Source organism: Schistocerca americana, chromosome X (genome assembly GCF_021461395.2).
Source record: "Schistocerca americana isolate TAMUIC-IGC-003095 chromosome X, iqSchAmer2.1, whole genome shotgun sequence".
NCBI lineage: Eukaryota > Metazoa > Arthropoda > Insecta > Orthoptera > Acrididae > Schistocerca > Schistocerca americana.
In genome coordinates, this window is record NC_060130.1 from 703,047,020 (window position 1) to 703,068,537 (window position 21,518).

Here is a 21,518-nt window from a genome sequence, read left to right on the forward strand (position 1 = left end):
AGTGGCACCATGCATCTTTTCACATGAGTCCCAATTCTGCACGCAGCATCACGATGGGTGTATCCGTGTGTGGAGGCATGAAGGAGAACAAACGTAGCCAGGCTCCATTCGTAATCGTCGTACATGCACAACACCTGGTGTAAAGGTATAAGAGTGCCAGTGGGCAGACAATAAGACCACCTGTCGTTCTCTCAGCTGGTAATTTGGACAGGCGCTGTTACTTTCGAGGTCTCTGTGACGTTATCCTTTAACAGGGTAACTCAATACTATATGTGCCCATGCTGTCCTGATCTATCTCGATACAGAGGTTGTTTGACTGTTGCACTGCCCAGCATGTTTTGTGAATCTCTCACTCACTGAAAACATATGGTCATAGGTGCCTAATTACTGACACACAAACATTTACCAGCCGCTACGACTTATGAACTCAAACACAGAAATGAAGGAGCATGCAATGACGTATCCATATGTCATCCAAGCTCTGTGCGATACAATGGCCAACCGGGTTAGAGTCACTATTGCTGCCAGATGTGTCAGCTCTGCGTACTAGATTTTGCACCCAGTATATCCTCAAGTTACCTACAAATTTAACCATGTATTCTTTCTGTATATATTATAATATAATAACCATTATTTTACTACATTCTATCCTTCACGATGTTGCAGTTTTCGTGACCAACTGCGTATGTAAAACAAAGTTAAAAACTTGAAGCCGGCCACTGTGGCCGAGCGGTTCTAGGCGCTTCAGTCCAGAACCAGGATGCTGCTGCGGTCGGAGGTTCGAATCCTGCCTCGGGCATGGTTGTGTATGTTGTCCTTAGGTTAGTTAGGTTTAAGCATTTCTAAGTCTAGGGGACTGATGACTTCAGATGTTAAGTCCCATAGTGCTTAGAGCCATTTGAGCCATTTTTGAAAAACTTGAAAGTTAGAAACAAGAGTCAAACTTAGTGGATATCACACCTATGACACTATGGAGGATTTATTCAGCGCCTTCTAATAAAAAAAATAGCTTATCAAAGTACTGTGAAGAGAAGCTATAGTTCAAAGTACAACTTAACCATCAATGCGCTGTTTTCAGATTTATACTTCTTCTACTAACTGAATTGTGCTGTTAAAAGAATTCCTTTAGAAGGAATCTATGGGTATTTTTTTGGAAACTCCAGAGACCTGTGTCGAAATGCAAAAAAAAAGTGAGATGAATGATGGAACTTCACTTGCCCGCGAAAGGCAGAGGCCCCGAGTTCGGTTCTCAGTCCGGCACACGGTTTTAATCTGCCAGGAAGTTTCATATCAGCGCACACTCGGCTGCAGAGTGAAAATTTCATTCTGGAAACATCCCCCAGGCTGTGGCTAAGCCATGTCTCCGTAATTTCTTTTCATCCAGGAGTGCTAGTTCTACAAGGTTCGCAGGAGAGCTTCTGTGAAGTTCGGAAGGTAGGAGACGAGATACTGGCAGAAGTGAAGCTGTGAGGACGGGGCGTGAGTCGTGCTTGGGTAGCTCAGACGGTAGAGCACTTGCCCGCACACAGCTGTAATCTGCCAGGAAGTTTCATATCAGCTCACACACTGCTGCAAAGTGAAGGAGACGAATGATGTTTGCCTGAACTATAGGGGGTGCACAAAAATATGGAAAAACCAAATGCCCACCACACTAGAATGCTTAATACTGTGTACGAAAAACGTTGGCATTCAGCTTCCAGTCGTCTCGGAATGGATGAATAATGATACTGTATGATTTTCAAGGGGATCTTCTATCATTCCTCCTGCGAAATAGTGGCAAGTTCGGGTAACGAGGCTGGAAGTGGTTGGCGATCACGCACACTTCTCTCCAAAGTAGACCACAAAGTCTCAATAATATTGAGATCTGATCACTGTGGTAAGCAGGGGAGATGCAAAAATCCATCCTCCTGCCTACAAAACAAGTCCTGCACGATGCGCTCTGTGTCAGCAGACGCCATGTCGTCTTGGAACACTGGGGAACAAACAGTGCACCATGGGATGGATCTGATTACAAAGAATAGTGACATACTCCTTGGTAGTAATGCGAGTTTGCAGAGTAACCATAGGACCCATGGAATACCACGACATGGCTGTCTAAATCATCACCGTAGCGCCGCCATGTTTCACTCTTTGGTCGTAAACTCGGCCAGAAGCTGAAAACAGTGCGCAACAATACGTATCTGACCAAATTAAAAGAAATGGCTCTGAGCACTATGCGACTTAACATCTGAGGTCATCAGTCCACTAGAACTTAGAACTACTTAAACCTAACTAACCTAAGGACATCAAACACATCCATGACCGAGGCAGGATTCGAACCTGCGAACGTAGCAGTCGCGCGGTTCCGGGCTGAAGCGCCTAGAACCGCTCGGCCACCGCGGCCGGCTGACGAAATTCCTTTCGTCCTTTGCTCCATAGTCCAGGTTTAAAGGCTTCGGCACCACGTTTTCTGTTACGAACATTTGCATCACTGACGAGTGGTTTTTGAATTTCAGTTTGTCCTGCAGTCCCCAGCTTAGAGAGCCCCCTTCGTATTGTTTTGATGCTGACAGAGTTCGCGACTGTGACATTCAATTCTGCAATAACTTTTACAGCTGTCTTCCTCTTAGTTTTTGTCACAATCCTCTTAAGTGACCTGTAAAATTCATTTAACACACACGTTCGTCTTCGTAGTGTCTTAGCGGATGATGTTTTTCCGCTAAATCTGATGCGGTGCCTCTTGGAATACCAAACTCATCGGCTACGGAGGTTATGGAACCACCTACCATACGAGACAAACAGTATGCTCAAGTTCGAATTCACTTAGCTCCGACATAATGCACTCACAACTACACAGAACATTGTTCTAACCACGACCGACGCTTGCAAGGCATAGAGGACATTGCGCAGTGGCCGTTCGTGGCCATATACAATAGCGCAATCTATAGGCTTGGCTAGTATCTACATTTATGTTCAAGCATGCATTTATCGCGGTGTTGCCACATATATATGGTTGATTATCAGTGGCGCTACGGAAACACAAGTATACCTGCATTAAACTAAATAATCTGCGCGTCATGAACAATTCATTTCGATAGTATTAGAGATATTTACGTCAGTCGGCAGCTTAGGTTAAACGTGAGCGTCATTGTGATTTTTCTTTTCAAAGTATTAAATGCATTTACGCCTATTGACAATTTAGGACATCCGTATTCCAGCTGAGATCCTTATCGAAGAGTGAATAACAATTTAATGGGGCAATATTCTAAAGCTGCCAATATGAGCACTCACCGCTCGACACCTGTGAATCTCGGATGGCGGTATTTTCTAGACATCAGCAAGCCTCCTCCCCACGCCGCCTGCAAAAAAAGAAAAAAAAATAACGATGAAGCTGGTGTGTTTTAATGAAACATAGCACGCACATCTTCTATAACAATGCAAAATAATCTGCTGAAACAGCGACATTATCTTGTTGATCGTTAGCATTTTTATGGGAGAAAAATCTAAAAGTACATCTGTTTTTACACTAATAGTTGATTTAGACTACTGACAGAGATAATAAAGTGCTTCTAGCCAGTCTGCATCCAGAAATAATATTTGTTTTACATTTTACCTGGTGATGTACATGTAGGATTAAGTGTACAAATTGTCGTAGAACATGATGCTCACTAACATACATACTGTTTAACTCATGGTCTGACCCATACCTTCAAATATCTAACAACTAATGCTTTTAAGAAAGTTAATACTTATAATGCAAGTATGTTAATGTAATCTGGAACTTTGGCCAAACGCATGCAATTTTTTGAGTCTTTCGATTGATTACCGTTGTCTCTGCTTTGCAGGAGTTGATGTGACCTATTGTAGCAGTTGATAATTTTTCTCATCGACATGAAAAAGCAAGCTGGATAGCATAAAATGCTCATAAATGTGGCAAAAAGACATACTATACAGCAGATTTGCAGTATTAGTTAATGTTCTATTGTTATGTAGTAGTGGAAAACGGCAGTCAGTTTTAATTTATCTTAAACATTAACTCCGGGTATTAACTGTTCTGGCGTAACAACAAGCGCCGTAATGAAGATGAAGAATGGAAGACCAGAGAAGGCGGTGAAACGACGTCGGGCAATGGTGTGCGGAATAGGACCGCACCACGACGGGAGCGCCCTCGATCCGAAGTGAATGTAAGTGCCGCTCCTGTTCAGCATCAGACTCCTGTACTGCCCCCTGCTCCGTTAGATGCCACACAGCTAACGCAAATGTTTCTGTTTCAGACGCAGCAGATTTCTGCTCTACTCAACACCGTGCAGCAGCTACTGGCCAATGCTACGCACCCAACAAAACAAGCACCGCCTACTTCGGCTGCTATACCACCTTTTCGACAGTTTTGTGACCAATAAGAGGAACGGCTGGAGTGATTAGGACAGTTCGAGTCACATTTGCTAGCTCACAAAATACAAAGTACTGTGAAACTTTCTTATCTGTTATCCACAGTAGGCAGTGCAGTGTTAAGATTAATTCGAAAACTCTTTCCTAACACCACTTGCGTATGACAGTGTTATAGACTCACTAACAAACTATTATAACCAACAAGTGTATGTGGTAGCAGCTAGGTATCAATTCTTCAATTGCAAAAAACGGTCATAACACACTTATCGTGAGTGGATAGCATATTTGCAAGGTATGACAGGGAAATGCAAATTCAAATGTGCTTGTGGTGCTTTATATTCAGATGTTACATTGCATGATGCGATCGTGTACAATGTACCTGATGTCAAAGTCAGAGAACAAATTTTGAAACAGTCCGATCCATCATTTCAGCAAGTAGTGCTAATCTCAGATCAGTACAATTCTGGTGTCTTGCCGGCTCATACATTTGAGCAGCCAGCTATTTTTGGTCCCTTAGTTGCGATGGCCTCATTCTGCAGCGGCGGCGTGCGCTAGCCACGCCAAGTAAACAACCTTCCACGACGTACAAGCAGTTCGCTAAACAGGCAGCTACACAGGCGGACAGAATTAAGCCTCGGCACAAACGCCACGACTGCCCCTCCCGACAAGCTCAGTGTTACACTTGTGGCAGGAAAAGACACGTGCATTCTGTATATTTGCAACGGGAGACACATAAGAATTTGGCCCACTCATAAAAATCTCGTCACAAGGCCCATGTCATTAACGCAGTAATTCCAAGTCTGCACCTAGCAAGCGTGCCGTTTCGTCAGTGATACGTCAGTCAAAGAAACTTTTTGTTCATTTCCTTATTTGTAGAAAACGTGTGATATTTCAGTTGGACACGGGTGCCTCTGTGACATTGCTCAATCGTCACACATATGAACTGTTAGGCTCCCAACGCCTGTCTAAAACTTGCACGCAGCTGACGGCTTATAATGGACAAGACCTTCCCGTTCTCAACATGTACAGTACTTTGCGTGCCATGTATCGCTCGCATACGCGAACAGTGACTTTTACAGTGCCACAATCATGTGAGTGTGAGAACATATTTGGTCTTGATTCTTTTGATTTGTTCGGCTTTAACATTCAGGCCAACGTGTTGTTAGTGTCTGCATTCAATGCAAAAAACAGTGTAGCTAGCTTGCTAAAAGAATTCTCATAACTCTTTTCTGAAGGTTTAGGCAAAACTAACAATTTTTTTGCATATATGCATAAATGCTTAGCCGAAGTTTTGCCGAGCCAGAACTGTTCCCATTGTATTAAAGGACAAATTCGCTGCTGAACTTAAAGAATTGCAAGAAACGGAGTTATTGCGCCTATATCAGCTAGTCAATGGGCAAGTCCACTGGTTTTGCTCCCCAAACCTTCAGGTCATATTCGACTCTGTGTTGACTTTAAGTCTACAGTCAACCCCCAAACTGTCATTGGTACTTATCCATTGTCACGCCCAGAGGATCTAATGGACAAATTAGGTACTGGACGCTATTTTTCAGAAATTGATTTGCGCAACGTGTATCTTCAAATACCACTAGATGAAAAATCTCAAAGTATGTGTAGCAAATACTCATTTGCGCTTGCTTAAATATTTGCGTTTGCCGTTTGGCAGTGCTTCCGCACCCGCCATTTTCCAACGGTATTTGGAACAGCTGACTGCACAAGTGATAAACTGTTCAAACTATTTTGACGATATTGTAGTAGCAGGTCATACACCAGAAGAACATATTGAAAATTTACGTGCTTTGTTTCGTGTGTTATCTGATGCAGGACTAAAGAAATATGAGTTGCAGTATCTTGGTCACGTCATAAACAGTCATGGTGTAAATCCTCTTCAGTCGCATTTGTTTGCCATACGAAACTTTCCAGCCCATCGCAATGTCACAGAATTGCAGTCAGTATTAGGGAAAATGAACTATTTATATTCGGTTCATACCGAATGCAGCACAAATCGCAGCTCCATTGCATCGCTTGCGTCGCAAGAAACAAGAATTCCCCTTTGTTTGGACACATGAGTGCCAAGAAGCTTTTCAAAAACTTAAAGAGGCATTGCTCAGTGATCGACGCTTAGTTCACTTTGACCCAGAGAAACCTGTTGTATTGCAAGCTGACGCTTCCTCGTATGGAATCGGTGCAGTGCTTTCGCACAGAATTGGTGATAAAGACAGACCTACTGCTCCCGCATCAAAAGAGTTGTTCGAAGCTCAGTGTAACTAACTATACACAAATTGAAAAAGAGGCTTTGGCTATTGTGTACGGTGTCACCAAATTCCACCACTATTTGTATGGCAGATAATTCTACCTAGTAACGGATCACAAGCCTTTGCAATCCTTGTTTCATCCGAAGTTACTGGTTCCTGTATGAACTGCTCAAAAATTGTAAAGATGGGCTTTGTTGTTGTCTCAATACCAGTACGAGATTGTGTATCATCCTACAACTCAACATGGTAATGCGGACACACTTTCACGTCTTCCGATCGGCCCTGATACAGACTTTGATGCTTCTGCTGCATCTTGTTGTTACATCGATGCTCAGGATTCTGAATTGTTTCTGTCTTTTCCACTGAACTATATGAAAATTGCACATGCCACGGAAGCAGATCCAGATTTGAACATTTTGCTCAAGTAAATTCGCACATCTCGGCCTCACGCACTGAATAGCATAAAGAACTCTGTAGTGCGCCGATATTTTGCCCGTCGGCATAGCCTAGCTGTACGGAAAGGTGTGGTTCTTGTTCAGAATGACAGTGGCCAGTCACGTGTGTTGATCCCTAAAGTTTTGCAAAAAGAAATGTTGCAGTTACTTCACCAAGCACACTGGGGGATTGTTCGTACGAAACAGTTAGCGTGTCGACACTGTACGTGGCAGGGTATGGACGCCCAAATACAACAGATGACGTCACAGTGTGACGCCTGTGCGGAAAATCAGTCCGCTCCGCCACAAAAATTCTCAGCTTGGCCGAAGTCGCAGTCGCCATAGCAACGTGTGCACATACTCTTTGCGGGACCTGTTTGGAACACCCGTTGATTGATTGTGGTGGACTCAAATAGCAAGTTTCCTTTTGCGGTGCCAGTGAGCTCGACGACGTCACGTAGCAAAATTCAGGTGTGGTCACTGATTTTTTGCTTAGATGGCTTACCTGAAGTAATAGTGTCAGACAATGGCCCTCAGTTCAAGTCAAATGAATTTGAAACATTCTGTGAACGCAATGGCATACAGTATCTAACTAGTGCGCCGTTCCCTCCAGTCAAACGGCGAAGGGGAACGTTTTGCCAGAACATTTAAGCAGCAGATGGCCAAACTTCGCTCCTCACACACCAGGGATCAAGCACTGCAACTGTTTCTCGCTTCATATCGATCACACCCACGAGATGGACGATCACTGGCGGAACTGCTTCACGGTCGCCGCCATCGGACACTCCTCCACCTGCCCCACCCTCCTCAGCATCCGGCGCCGCAGGAAGGCCGCCAGTATCGCTTCGCGCTGCATGACATTGTCTTTTACAAGGTTTTAAGCGGCAGCAGACGATGGGCGCGAGGCGAGATCGTCCGTCGACTTAGCGCTTGCATGTATTTTGTTTCAGGTCCAGAGGGCTAGCAGCGCCGCCATCAAAATCAACTTCGCCTCTGTCATGTACACGATGATCTTTCAGTCTCTCTTCCCCAGATTCACGGGTCCAGAGGGCAGCGCGACCACAGCAGCCGTCAGAGGGTGTCATCACGACACCACGCGACGGCCCCATGGAGATGGAGCCTTCGCTTCCTCCGCCTCCTCTCGTCCTACCGATGGAGCTGGACCCGTCCACATCGCAGCAGTCGCCGCCTTCTTCATCTGGTTCATGGCAGCAGGAGGTGGACGCGTATCCTTCTGGTCGTTTTCCGGGGCACGTCTCCGCAAGAGCGCAGGCAAGTTGGCGAGGTACGGCCGGAAGCTTGACGTCCCCTGCAGCCACAGCTTTCGGCCCGACCTTGCGCCCACACTCCTGCACCCCCTGCCGTGGTCGCACTCCATACACGACGATGGTCCGTCGCTTTGTGGAGGGGGGGGGGGGGATTTTCTGGCGTAACCATAAGTGCCAGAACGAAGATGAAGAACGGAAGACCAGAGAAGACGGTGAAACGATTTCGGCCAATGGAGCTCAGAATAGGAAAGCACCACGACAGGAGCGCCCTCAAACGGAATTGAATATAAGTGCCGCTCCTGCCAGCCTCGGCCGCTCAGATCAGACTCAGTTGGGTTGGGTTGTTTTGGCGAAGGAGACCAGACAGCAAGGTCATCGGTCTCATCGGATGAGGGAAGGAAGTCGGCCGTGCCCTTTGAAAGGAACCATCCTGGCATTTGCCTAAAGCGATTTAGGGAAATCACGGAAAACCTAAATCAGGATGGCCGGCCGCGGGATTGAACCGTCGTCCTCCCGAATGCGAGTCCATTGTCTAACTCAGACTTAGTATCACGGACATTATTTATCAGCGATGTGTGTAAAACTTGCATGAACTCTAATTTGGTTGCATGTCACCCTTCGTTTGCGACAGCTTTGTAAATACAAGTTAAGTATTGTCATTCTGCTGTATAGAAATAAAACTACTAATATTACTTGCTTGAATTGTTGTATAGCATTCCGAGAACGCTGCATTCCTTAGGCACCGTATACGAGACGAGTGGGTGAGATCCTAGATTAATCTGCTACTGAATGGAGGACTCGCTTAAGAAAATGAAACACTTACTCTACTGAGCAAAGCAGTTGAATTATCATCTGTACTGACAAAAGCGCTAATACTTTCGATGATAATTGCCTAATTTTCTTGTTTCATGAAACTAATTACTCCAGGCTTCTTTTAACACCAGTCTCAACAGATATGTGGTGTACATTAGTTATAACTTCAGAGTATTGTTATTTTTCAAAATTCATTATTGGTACGGAACATTACGTACGCTTACTGCTTGTAATACACATTTAGCACGCTGTACAGTGGATCCGTTCTAATTTTTTATTATTTTAACTCTTCTGCACACATATACCCCCCTAAAAATTATAGTTTAGTTCCAATTAGGCTTTTCGACAATGACGTATTGTGAATACTTGTACAGACTTCGAAAACTACGCGAAGATTCATACTAACGCTGCACTTTATTCCAGAACATGTTACGATATGGCTTTTCTTCAACAACGCCTATTTTATATGTCACTTTAACTACCTTTAACCGATTATACAGTAACCCTGCACAGTTAGTATCACTTTCATTTCTGGTCGTGTGTTAAAATTTTCTTACAGTGAGTACCTCTCACTATTCCTTTTTCTTACTTTTTTGTTATGCATTTACCATCAGAATACTCGTATTACGACAACACAGGAAAAAGAGTGAAAAAAGCAGGTACCATTACTTTGTGTGAATCCAGTCTTCTTTTTTTGTTTCTATTACTTTCGATAGTTTTGTATTTTACAGTTTATAGGTTCTTCATATTCACGCGGCTGCCTCAATTCAGATAAGTGTCTCCTCCATTTCTAGTATTTATTCTTTGGCACTGATTTATTTTTTTCATTGTCTTCTGCAATAAGTAAATAATTCCAGAAAATGCTTCTTTACATTTAAAAAGTAGAAATTCTTTTTTGCGTCGTCTTTTCTCATCATTAAGTCGTAATAAAGATTCTTTATGTCTTCTCACTGCAAAATTTCATATTAATATTTGTAAAATGAGATTATAATATTTGCATTTCCGCCAGTGACAGATCTTAACTGCTTGCTCTCAGTTTTGTTGGAGAGCCTAGCTACTGTGTAACATTAGTAATATGTTTGGTTACTTAGTAACATGTTCTGAAACCCTTCCTCACCTTACTGTTTCTCATCACCTTCGTTACTTCTCAATAAAATCAAAAGCTGTTGTCTTCAGTTCTTTTCTGTTGTCACCTACGTCAAAGATGAATTTCATTGCTTTCCACATACCTGAAATCACTGCTCGTATCTACAAATAATTATGTTTTCTTTCTTATCCAGTACATACTCGCACAGCAAGTCGTTTGCGCACATTTGTTTTTAAAGACGTCACGGTCACACGAACCTCATTAGAAACTGATTTGAAATTCTTTTAATATAGATGCAGTATACACTGCATTAATGATTAAGGCTAATCAGGGATGGTGCCCTTGAAAAGGACTGTATTGATTTCCTGTCCCATTTTTCCTCAATCCGAGATTGAGCTCCGTCTGTAATGACCTCTTCATTGGTGGAATGTTGAACGCTGATCTTCCAACTCTCTTATGTTTCGGATACAGTCATTTGGTGTACAGAAGTGTGATAAGGACGGCAGCTGGAACGCAAACAACTCCGCGTCAAACTGTAGATCAGGGGAGAGGAAGCAGCTACTGCTCTAGTGGGGCTATTAACATCAAGGACTAGCTGGTGTTTTGGTGTCACGAAGATACTTCAAATGGATCGAAGATTTAAGTTCTCCTCAGCACGAATATACATGATGCAACCATGGGCACATTATCTCCAAACATTACTGAATTTATGGCTTCCTGTTTTTCGGTAGCTTTGCAGCTGTTGCAAATTAAAGAGTTTCACTTAGCTCTGTATCTGAAGTAAACATCGTCATCGTGTTTCAACATATCATTTATAAGAACAATGAGAACAGTATTTGAACGAGAATACATTCGTGCTTTGCTCCAAAGTAGATCATACCTTGGAACAGATATTATCATAAAGGTTTCGCATCACCCATTAGAAACATCTGTGGGCAGCCGATCTGCCGTAGTATTAACTTTCATGCGTAACGTGACACTGAAATCAGCAAAGCAGACGTATAACTATTGTTCAGTATTTCTCTCCTGAAGTTGATGTGATGAGAAAGCAGCTTCAGCAATGCCAAGGTCCTCTCTGAATCCATACTCAGTATCGGAAAGTGATCTTTCATCCAGCCAGTCAGCTAGTTAGTTAAACAGTACTCTTGCTTTATCGAATATGCTATACAAAGGTATTCACTGGTGAGACCTGCAGTTCAGAGTATCGCCTTTTCCTTGTAAGTGGGATTCATCAGTGATGGCATGAAACAGTCACGAATTAAATCCCGGTCAACATAACCTTAAAAGTCGTTTATAAGCATATGTAGATTTCTCCGCTATCATTAATTGACGAAATACAGAAAATAGCCACTCTTTATTTAACTTTATTTATGCCAAAAGCGTTTAGAGTTTTCACCAATTTTCAACTGGCGGTACGGACAACGCTTTAATCTACCGCGCTGTACTGATGAAAATGTAAATGTATTACACCAACTGAAAATGAATGAAAACTCTAAACGAGTCTTGGTAAAAATAAAGGTACATTAAAAGTGTCATGGATTAAATAATGTCTGTATCGTATTTCATAACAACTGCAGGATGTTATTTGCTAGATAGACCACTCTTGCACCTTCCGCTTTCCTCAGCACTGTTGACGCTATGAAACGTTCGAACACTCAAATTGAAGAGAAGAAGCATGTAATTATTCTGGTCACCTATGGAGAATGTCCTTTGGCTTCGGCAGTCGCATTGCTCCATAATCTGACTTGAAATATGCTGTTTGCTACGCTTTGAACCCTAGATTCTTCCAGCTGCTTCATAGAATGAGATAACTAGCTGCTTATTTTCTAGAGTTTAAAACTCGCTTGTCTTAATTTGCCACCATTTTTTCTCCATTTTGCGGGTTCATTTTCAGCATTAGATTGTGTTACCTTGTTCGTCAGTTCTTGTGATGTTCAATCTATCGTTCTCATCTCGAGTAGCTCGTGGTGATTGTTTTCTCATCTGTGTTGGCCACTGTGGGCGTATACTCAGTCAGAAGTGTCATGAAATATTTTCCTCACAGGCTCAAGCTGAGTGTCGTATTAGGATCCAGTATCCCTCTTTGGTATTTCATTCAGGTCCCGAGATAGTTCATTTTTTATTGCAAAACTATGCCATTGTGCCTGTTCTCGGTCGCTGGTTTACCTTTACCAAAATAAAAACTCTTCCTTGATCTCCAACACAAACTCCATTCAAGTTTTCGATATCGAAGGCGTATCGGTATAGTTCTTGGGCTAATTCTGCGGTCTTTCTTTCTATGAAAGTTATTGGTTTACCTTCGTGCAGTGTTCGAATATTCCATGCTCCTATCTTCATTTTTCAGTAGCTTTTCCTTTCATTTGTTTTACGACCACATTGAAGTGCAATACTCAAGTAGCTGTGATTACCAGCTGTAGACAGTTTGGAATATCTGCTCTGAAGAGCCAAAGAAACTGGTACATCTGCCTGATATCGTGTGGGGCCCCCACGAGCACGCACAAGTGCCGCAACAGGACGTGGAATGGGCTCGACTAATGTCTGGAAGGAAGTGACACCATGAATCCTGCAGGGCTGTCCATAAATTCGTAAGAGTACGAGCGGCTGGAGATCTCTTCTGAACAGCACGTTGCAACGCATCACAGATATGCTCAATAATCTTCATGTCTGGGGAGTTTGGTGGTCAGCGCAACTGTTTAAACTCAGAAGAGCGTTCCTGGAGCCACTCTGTAGCAATTCTGGACGTGTGAGATGTTGCGTTGTCTTCCTGAAATTGCCCAAGTCAGTCAGATTGCACAATGGACATGAATGGATGCAGGTGATCAGGCAGGATGTTTAAGTACGTGTCACCTGCCAGACTCGTATCTAGACGTATCAAGGGTCCCATATCACTCCAACTGCACACGCCCCACACCATTGCAGAGCCTCCATCAGCTTGAACAGTCCCTTTCTGACATGCAGAGTCCATGTACTCATGAGATTGTCTCCATACACGTACAAGTCCATCCGCTCCTTACAATTTGAAACGAGACTCGTCCGACCAGTCATCAACAGTCCAATGTCGATGTTGACGGGCCCAGGCGAGGCGTGAAGCTTTGTGTTGTGCAGCCATCAAGGGTACACGAGTTGACCATCGGCTGCGAAAGCCAGTATCAATTATGTTTCTTTGAGGGGTTCGCACCCTGACACTTGTTGATGGCCTAGCATTGAAATCTGCAGCAATTTGCGGGAGTGTTACACTTCTGTCAAGTCGAACGATTCTCTTCAGTCGTCGTTGGTCCCGTTCTTTCAGGATCTTTTTCCGGCCACAGCGATGTCGGAGATTTGAAGTTTTACTGGACTCCTGATCTTCACGGTACACTCGTAAAATGGTCGTACGGTAAATCCCCACTTCATCGCTAGCTCGGAGATGCTGTGTACCATCACTCGTGCGCCGACTATAACACCACGTTCAAATTCACTTAAATCTTGATAACCTGACATCGCAGCAGCAGTAACCGATCTAACAACTGCGACAGACACTTGTTGTCTTATATAGGCGTTTCCGACCGCAGCGCCGTATTCTGCCTGTTTACATATCTCTGTATTTGAATACGCATGACTATATCAGTTTCTTTGGCGTTACAGTGTATGTTAGCACCTTCCTTCACTTAGAGGGAGAGTAGTGGTATCTCTTACAAGGGAACCTCCCCATCGCACCCCCCTCAGATTTAGTTATAAGTTGGCACAGTGGATAGGCCTTGATAAACTGAACACAGATCAATTGAGAAAACAGGAAGAAGTTGTGTGGAACTGTGAAAAAATAAGCAAAATATACAAACTGAGTAGTCCATGGACCACATAGGCAACATCATGACAGTGTAAGCGTAGGAGCGGCGTGGTCCAGTGGTAACGTGAACAGCTGCAGAACGAGAGATCCCCGGTTCAAGTCTTCCCTCGAGTGAAAATTTTACTTTCTTTATTTTTGCATAGTTATTATCTGTCCGTTCGTTCACTGACGTCTCTGTTCACTGTAATAAGTTTAGTGTCTTTGTTTTGCGACCGCATCGCAAAACCGTGCGATTAGTAGACGAAAGGACGTGCCTCTCCAATGGGAACCGAAAACATTTAATCGCAAGGTCATAGGTCAACCGATTCCTCCACAGGAAAACATGTCTGATATATTCTATACGACACTGGTGACGGCATGTGCGTCACATGACAGGAATATGTTGTCGACCCACCTAACTTGTACACTTGGCGAATGGGTAAAAAGATTCTTCTACCCTGCCCGATTTAGGTTTTCTTGTAGATGTGATAATCACTCCCAAAAAAGTGATTAAAATTTTCACTCGATGGGAGATTTGAACCAAGGACCCTTCGTTCCGCAGCTGCTCACGTTACCACGAGACCACAGCGCTCCTGCGTTGTTAATGTCCTTGATATTGCATATCTTCCCATGAACTACTCAGTTTGTATATTTTGCTTATTTTTTTCACAGTTCCACACAACTTCTTCCTGTTTTCTCAATTGATCTGTGTTCAGTTTTTAAAGGCCCATCCACTGTGCCAACTTATAACTAAATCTGAGGGGGGTGCGATGGGGAGGTTCCCTTGTTAGTAGAGCTGAAGCTGTGAATCTAATCCATTGCCGCACTATGACACAAAAGCGATCACCCTGTCACAGTTGCTTCAGATATCTATTTTCTAGAACAACGAATGCATCATGTCAATTCCTTCATCTACCAGTCGCCATGGAAATTTTCTGCAATACTACATGCTTCTCAGAGTTTACGCTTGGAGCAGTAATTTTTTTAGAGGAATAATCAGTTGGCCGAGCGGGTCTAGGCGCTACAGTCTGGAACCGCGCGACCGCTATGGTCGCAGGTTCGAATCCTGCTCGGGCATGGATGTGTGTGATGTCCTTAGGTTAGTTAGGTTCAAGTAGTTCTAAGTTCTAGGGGACTGATGACCTTAGAAGTTAAGTCCCATAGTGCTCAGAGCCATTTGAACCATTTTTTTGAATAATCATTTGTGCTGAAAGTACTCTCTCTTCTGGTCCATATTCCTATGGGGCAACGGATCATGGTACACAGCTGCCTATAAGATCCATCCATTTTTTAGCCATAAACATCCACATGCGCCTTCTCAACTACCCGCAGGTGCTCTTATGCATCGCTATAGTGGCTGGATTTGGCTATCATCAGCTTGGTCAACCATATGGCAAATATTTAATCATTTCTGATACTTCTGCATCAGGTAGTATAGGAATAACAAGTCGTTTTCCACGAAATGGGCCATTGTGTAGTTTGTAGGAATGTAATACTTTCCATCAGTATTCTGTGCCGCTGATCCAGTTATGTACGTTTAGCCACCCTCGGTGCCTCAGGGCAGAAAAACACTCTGCTCCGAAGCTAATTTCAGCTGGTATTCCGGCCCCTCCTGTGTCAACCCCCCAGACGACGTTGCCTGTGCCCCAGCGCTGGGAGATACAGGTCGGGAACCTTCCTTCATTGAAACAGAGCAGGCGGCGTTTATCAGTACTCTCGATTACTTTTGTAGAGCAATCACTCGATAATGTAGCATTCACACAGAATGGAGCCCATCCGCACATCGCAATGATCGAAAACTGTCTGTAATCTTGTTCTCAGCCACTCTTTCATGCAAAAAAGAGATTTCAGAGTTGTCTAGCCTCTACACATTGTCACTTTTGGCTGTCGAAGTACCCGAAGGTACAGAATTACTGAGGTTGGCCGACGTCATTGGCCTTGCTAAAAGAATCTGTGCACTATCAGTTGTCAGGAGCAGCAAATGAGATCTTCTCCAGTGATATGAAAAGTGTCAAGCTTCGTCTGACGATTGTTCTTTAGTCAAGAGTTTGCCTCTTCAAAAATTTGTAATTATAACAGTGTTGTGTTGCGAACTTTGAGTAAAGAGCCACTTATGGACGAAAAATGTAAATACTCTTAGAAGTTATTTTTAATTATCAACAAAGACATACATTTTGACAGCATCGCTTTACTGGGGATACTTTTGGAGTAATTGATATTTACTTCTTCCTTTTTTGCACTTTTTAGTACAGGGGAAATTACAGAGTGTAGAGTAGTATTTTTGGTAGTGACTGCAAGTAGAAAAGAATGTCATGTAGTGAGTACTTACGTCAATATGTAACCACAGTTTGTACTTCTGGCAGATATCAGCAATCGGTTCAATAGGGTCGAAAGAGCCAAGGACTGTTGTTCCAGCTGTTGCATTCACAAAGAACGGTATCTGGCCTCTCATCTTCCGCTCTACAATGAGACGCTCCAGCTCTGATGGAATCATTCGGCCTCTGAAAAATACAAAGGGAATTAGGCAAGATGTATATGACTTGTAGACGTGCGTCAGGTTTGCGTGTTGTGTACCTACTTGTCATCAGACGGGACTAGGACGCAGTTGTCGGTACCCAGCCCGCACACCGCAGCGCAGCTCTTCACTGAGTAGTGGCACTGCAACAAAAACTTCCGTCAACATTCGTTTACCACAATTACGTGCTTGCAGCTGCAATTCCTGTTCAATACGTTACAAACTTTTGTCCTAGAATGATTCCGAAATACAGACCGACCATGGCAGTTGGATGTCTGGAAAGACGACGTTGTAAATTAGGCAGCTTGGGAGGAGAATTATACGGGCTCTGGAGTACATTTTGTGCCGTGTTTTATATTTTCTCTGAATATATGAGTAATTCTAGATGTTACAACACTCGCCTCTCGCCATCCATGTACAACACAGATCAATGATGCTCATAGGCGAACTGGGGTGGGGGAGGGGGCCAAATTTAGATTGACTTGGTTAATAGCTTCATAATACTGTTCTTCCTGCTCTCTCGATCACTTTATCACCACCAATGTGATCATCGTCTGATGATGTCTTTCGAATTAGATTTTTTTCAGTTGGTGAAAAAAGCGATAATGCGTTAGTAGGGGATATGGACTGTACGCTCGACACATCAAAATCTACTATCTAATATAGCAGGAAAATCGCGGGAAGTATGATACGTTGCTAGAACTATTTAGAGTAAAGTAACGCTCGACCTACGTAGTTTTAATTGATTGTAGGAATTTTGGGGTGTCAGATGAAACTCCACGCAATAGCGAAAAACTGGATTTTAGGTTCCAAATGTCAGTTTAAAACTTGGCAAGTGTCTTTGGAATATGTTTGAGAGGTTTGGAACTACGTTTGGAGCTTCGTCTCGTTAAATGACTTTTGGGACACAGGCTGCCGTTAAAAGTCTGTCTTCTACAAAGAACGCACTTACACGGTGACAATTATTGAACTATATAGAATAAAATAGTCAAAACTTCTGAAAGGTTTGCGTTAGGACGTTCAAACTGCACGGTTGGCCGCGGGGCATGATGGGAATTAATATGCGCATGCATGGTTTGGTTTAGCGACGAAGCCCACTTTCATTTGGTTGGGTTCGTCTATAAACAAAATTGGCGCTTTTGGGGGACTGACAGTCCGCATTTCGCGATCGAGAAGTTTCTTCACCCTCAACGGGAGACTGTGTGGTGTGCAATGTCTAGTCACGGAATAATCGATGCGATATTCTTTTATGGCACGGTGGCTACCGAACGGTACGTGAAGGTTTTGGAAGATGACTTCATCCAAAGTCACCCTGATTTCGACAAGACGGAGCTCGACCCCATCGAAGTAGGAGAGTGTTTGCTGTCCTGGAGGAGCACTTTGGGGACCGCATTCTGGCTCTGGGGTACCCAGAGGCCACTGGCATGGGCCTCGATTGGCCGCCATATTAAAGACAAGAACCCAAAAGCCATTGCTGATCTGGAAACAGCCATTCGGCAGGTTATCCACAGTATCCATCTTCCGACACTTCAGCGAGTCTTGCAGAATTTCGCTATTCCTCTGCACCACATCATCGCCAATGATGGCAGGCATGTCGAACATATCATAACCTAACTCTAAATATCTTTAGTGAGGCTTAAATGTTGAAAAAACTGTGTGCACGCCATGGTTTGTAATTAATTAACGTTTTTTCATATAGCTCAATAATTGCCGACTGTACCCGAAGTTGTTATAAAACATTAGTGAGCCAGAAATTAAATACACCGATTGAGTTGGCGTCCACCCTTACTACTGGTGCCATAGGCAGTTCATCACAATCCATGTGGTAATGTTCAGCGTTGTTTACCTGATACAACTGGGTTTCAGGTTTCCTTCTTCGAACGACAATGACTATGTCCATGTTTTCGCACCAACGGATTGTTATACTCACGGCATGCTTATATTATGATAACTATTTTCTTATAATTTAAACCACGGCAATGTTGCTAAACTTCGTGATTTTGCTGGTACTTATAAACAAAATTGAGGATAGATTTGGTAGGAGTGCCACAAGCACGAAAATGATTCAAAATCTTTGATTCAAAATATCCACTGAATTCCTTAACATTTTGTATCTCAAGTTATTTGAGGAACATCAGCTTCAGACAGCCTAAAGTTGATTTTACTACATACTCGTACATCGGAAACAGATATGCCTTTCACTACACAGTATTAACTACCTACACAGCTACACTCATAAAAGGAGACAGCCAGTCTCAGATGGAACAACATAAATATTGATCCACGTTACGAGTAGATATAATACAGAGAAGTGGAAAATATATATTCAAACAATGTGTATTTTGGGAATACCTGATCTGAGGTGTACATGACAAGTTGACCGTTGATGGAATGCAGCCCTTTCTCTTTGTAGCCTGGGAACATTCGATGTCTGGCCGCCAGAAACGCGTACAAGTTGGATATAGAGCCACCTGCAAAAGAATTGTGCTTTCTGTTCATAAAAATAATGTCGTTTTGCAATTGCATGGCTTTAAAGGGTTGTATTAGTATGCAAAGTACATCATCATAAATGTAACTGCTTGTGTCTAGAACCATGTTATAACAATGGGTTTCGAGATTGACATTTATTATTTTCTCAAAAAAATTCACAGTAGGGAAAAGGGCGGTGGAAATAGATTCGCAGATCAAACGTTACGTTACTGCGAGTCTTCTCGGACATCTTATCATCCATTACATAATTTTTATAGTTATTACATTTAGTTTTATTTATTCCGGGTCAGGGTGACACGAACTTTGGTGCACTATGTGCTATTCAGGTGAAGATTTACGTTTTCCTGAAAAGAAAGCTATCTAAGATGTTGATATTTTTTGGTGTATGTGTGTGTGTGTGTGTGTGTGTGTGTGTGTGTGTGTGTGTGTGTGTGTGGTGGGGTGTGGGGGTCGTTCTTCGATCCTCCCCTTGGTGACAATGTCTTTATCTCAATGCAGTATTTACACCAAAAGTCTTCAGTTATATGTTGGGTGAATTCTAAGCTCTTTCTTACCCTACAGTGTTTGCCCTTTACTGGGCGCTCTAGTACTATGAAAGCCATTCCCTGATGTATCAATTTATGTCCTATGATGCTATTCCTTTTTTCCGGTTTGTGCATTTTTTGTAAATGATTAATAAAGAGGCCGGCCGGTGTGGCCGTGCGGTTCTAGGCGCTTCAGTCTGGAACCGCGTGATCGCTACGGTCGCAGGTTCGAATCCTGCCTCGTGCATGGATGTGTGTGATATCCTTAGGTTAGTTAGGTTTAAGTAGTTCTAAATTCTAGGGGACTGATGACCACAGATGTTAAGTCCCATAGTGCTCAGAGCCATTTGAACCATTAATAAAGACCACCTCAGCTGTATTATTACACGTTAGTATCACTATTCAAATGGCGCAGACATGCAGTACATTTATAATGTGTAATGAATGTCATTGCAGAAAATAAAAATAAATCGACTAAATATTAATACCTAGGTTTCTAATCGATTCCGCCGCTGTGGCACAGGCATTCATAAACTCATTCCATGTGCCCTTATAGCATCATAGGACTCACTTCTCTCTTATGTATCTGATAGATTCTTTCACTGTACCACAGTTAAAACTCGGAGGCTCCACAATACTCCATTTATAGAGTGGGTCAGAGCACCAACCACATCTAGTGCGGATTCTTTGTAATTTGACACACAGTTTCCTGTCAGTTCCGACACCCACGGTACCACAGTTATATTCCTCGAACCATTTCCGTTCTTGGCAATTTCCGATGTGTTTGCAGTTCAGAGATCTCTTACATTGGTGTTACTTGTAGCTATCTGTTCAGCGTACAGTAGTTGCGGCTGTCTCGAACGAAGCCTATTTCTTAGTAAGACAGTTAGGTTGCCATGGATGGGCAGTTGTATTCTGTTGTATATTGTAATAATCTGTTAGCAGGGTCTTACTCCTGCGAATTTGCAGTGTGTATATATTGGTTAGCAGGGGAAGCCAGAAGACAGGAGTTAGTCTGATGGTACCAGTAATTATGTGCATCGTGTTGTTGAGCTGCGCATCGATGAGGCTGGTATGACAACTATTACACCACACTGAAGCACAATACTCTGCGGCCGAAAAAAACAGTGCAAGAGCCGATGTTCGCAGAGTCTCCATTGTAGCCTGCTAGGCTGTGCCACACACCCTCTGAATGATGTTGCGATTTGTTTTATCTTGGCCGATGTGTTTTCCAAATGTATTCTATAAGAAAGATTGCCGTCGCGTATGATGCCAAGATACTTGGGTACTTGTTGTGATGGAGAGTATTACCATCAAATTGTCAGCCCCTGGTAGCTGAGTGGTCAGCGCGACCGAATGTCACACCTAACGACCCGTGTTCGATTCCCTGCTGGGTCGGAGATTTTCTCCGCTCAGGGACTGGGTGTTGTGTCGTCCTTATCATCATCATTTCATCCCCATCGACACGCAAGTCGCCGAAGTGGCGTCAACTCGAAAGACTTGCAACAGGTGAACCGTCTACCCGACGGTAGGCCCTAGCCACACGGCGTTTGCATACCATCAAATTGCACTTTGAGCTCAGTGTAAGCTTGTTTGTTGTTAAGACGAAAAACACAAACCTCGCTCGTACTGGTAACGGGCTGCAGTCTCAATTTTTTAAAATATGGGTTAAGGGCCAGTAATTCCTCTGTCAGTGTCTCCTCTGACCGATCAAGCTACTTTTGTTGACAAGCGAGAGAGAGAGAGAGAGAGAGAGAGATATCGTCTGACAGGTCGGAAATATAAAAGGTGCGAGAACTGAGCCCTGTGACAGGCCATTACTTAGTTTCCTTACTGAGCTTCTATTTTCACCCAAGAAAATCTGAAAGTATCGATTACTAATGATGTTATACATGAGAAATGCTGCTGTTCGGCATTTAATTATTTTAAGTAATTTGTAAATCATCCCTTCCCTCCAGA

At 43.2% G+C, this 21,518-nt stretch overlaps 1 protein-coding gene across 1 annotated transcript in view; it reads right to left on the reverse strand.

Moving 5' to 3' along the window:
* LOC124556263 (glutamate decarboxylase) overlaps nucleotides 1-21,518 on the reverse strand; it is a 167,992-nt gene that overhangs the window by 64,982 nt on the left and 81,492 nt on the right. The window contains exons 5-8 of the mRNA XM_047130249.1: nucleotides 18,898-19,016; nucleotides 16,609-16,688; nucleotides 16,360-16,531; nucleotides 3,271-3,338 (exon numbers count right to left, since the gene is read on the reverse strand). Coding sequence (XP_046986205.1) covers nucleotides 3,271-3,338; nucleotides 16,360-16,531; nucleotides 16,609-16,688; nucleotides 18,898-19,016 — 439 coding nt within the window. The remainder of the gene's footprint in view (nucleotides 1-3,270; nucleotides 3,339-16,359; nucleotides 16,532-16,608; nucleotides 16,689-18,897; nucleotides 19,017-21,518) is intronic.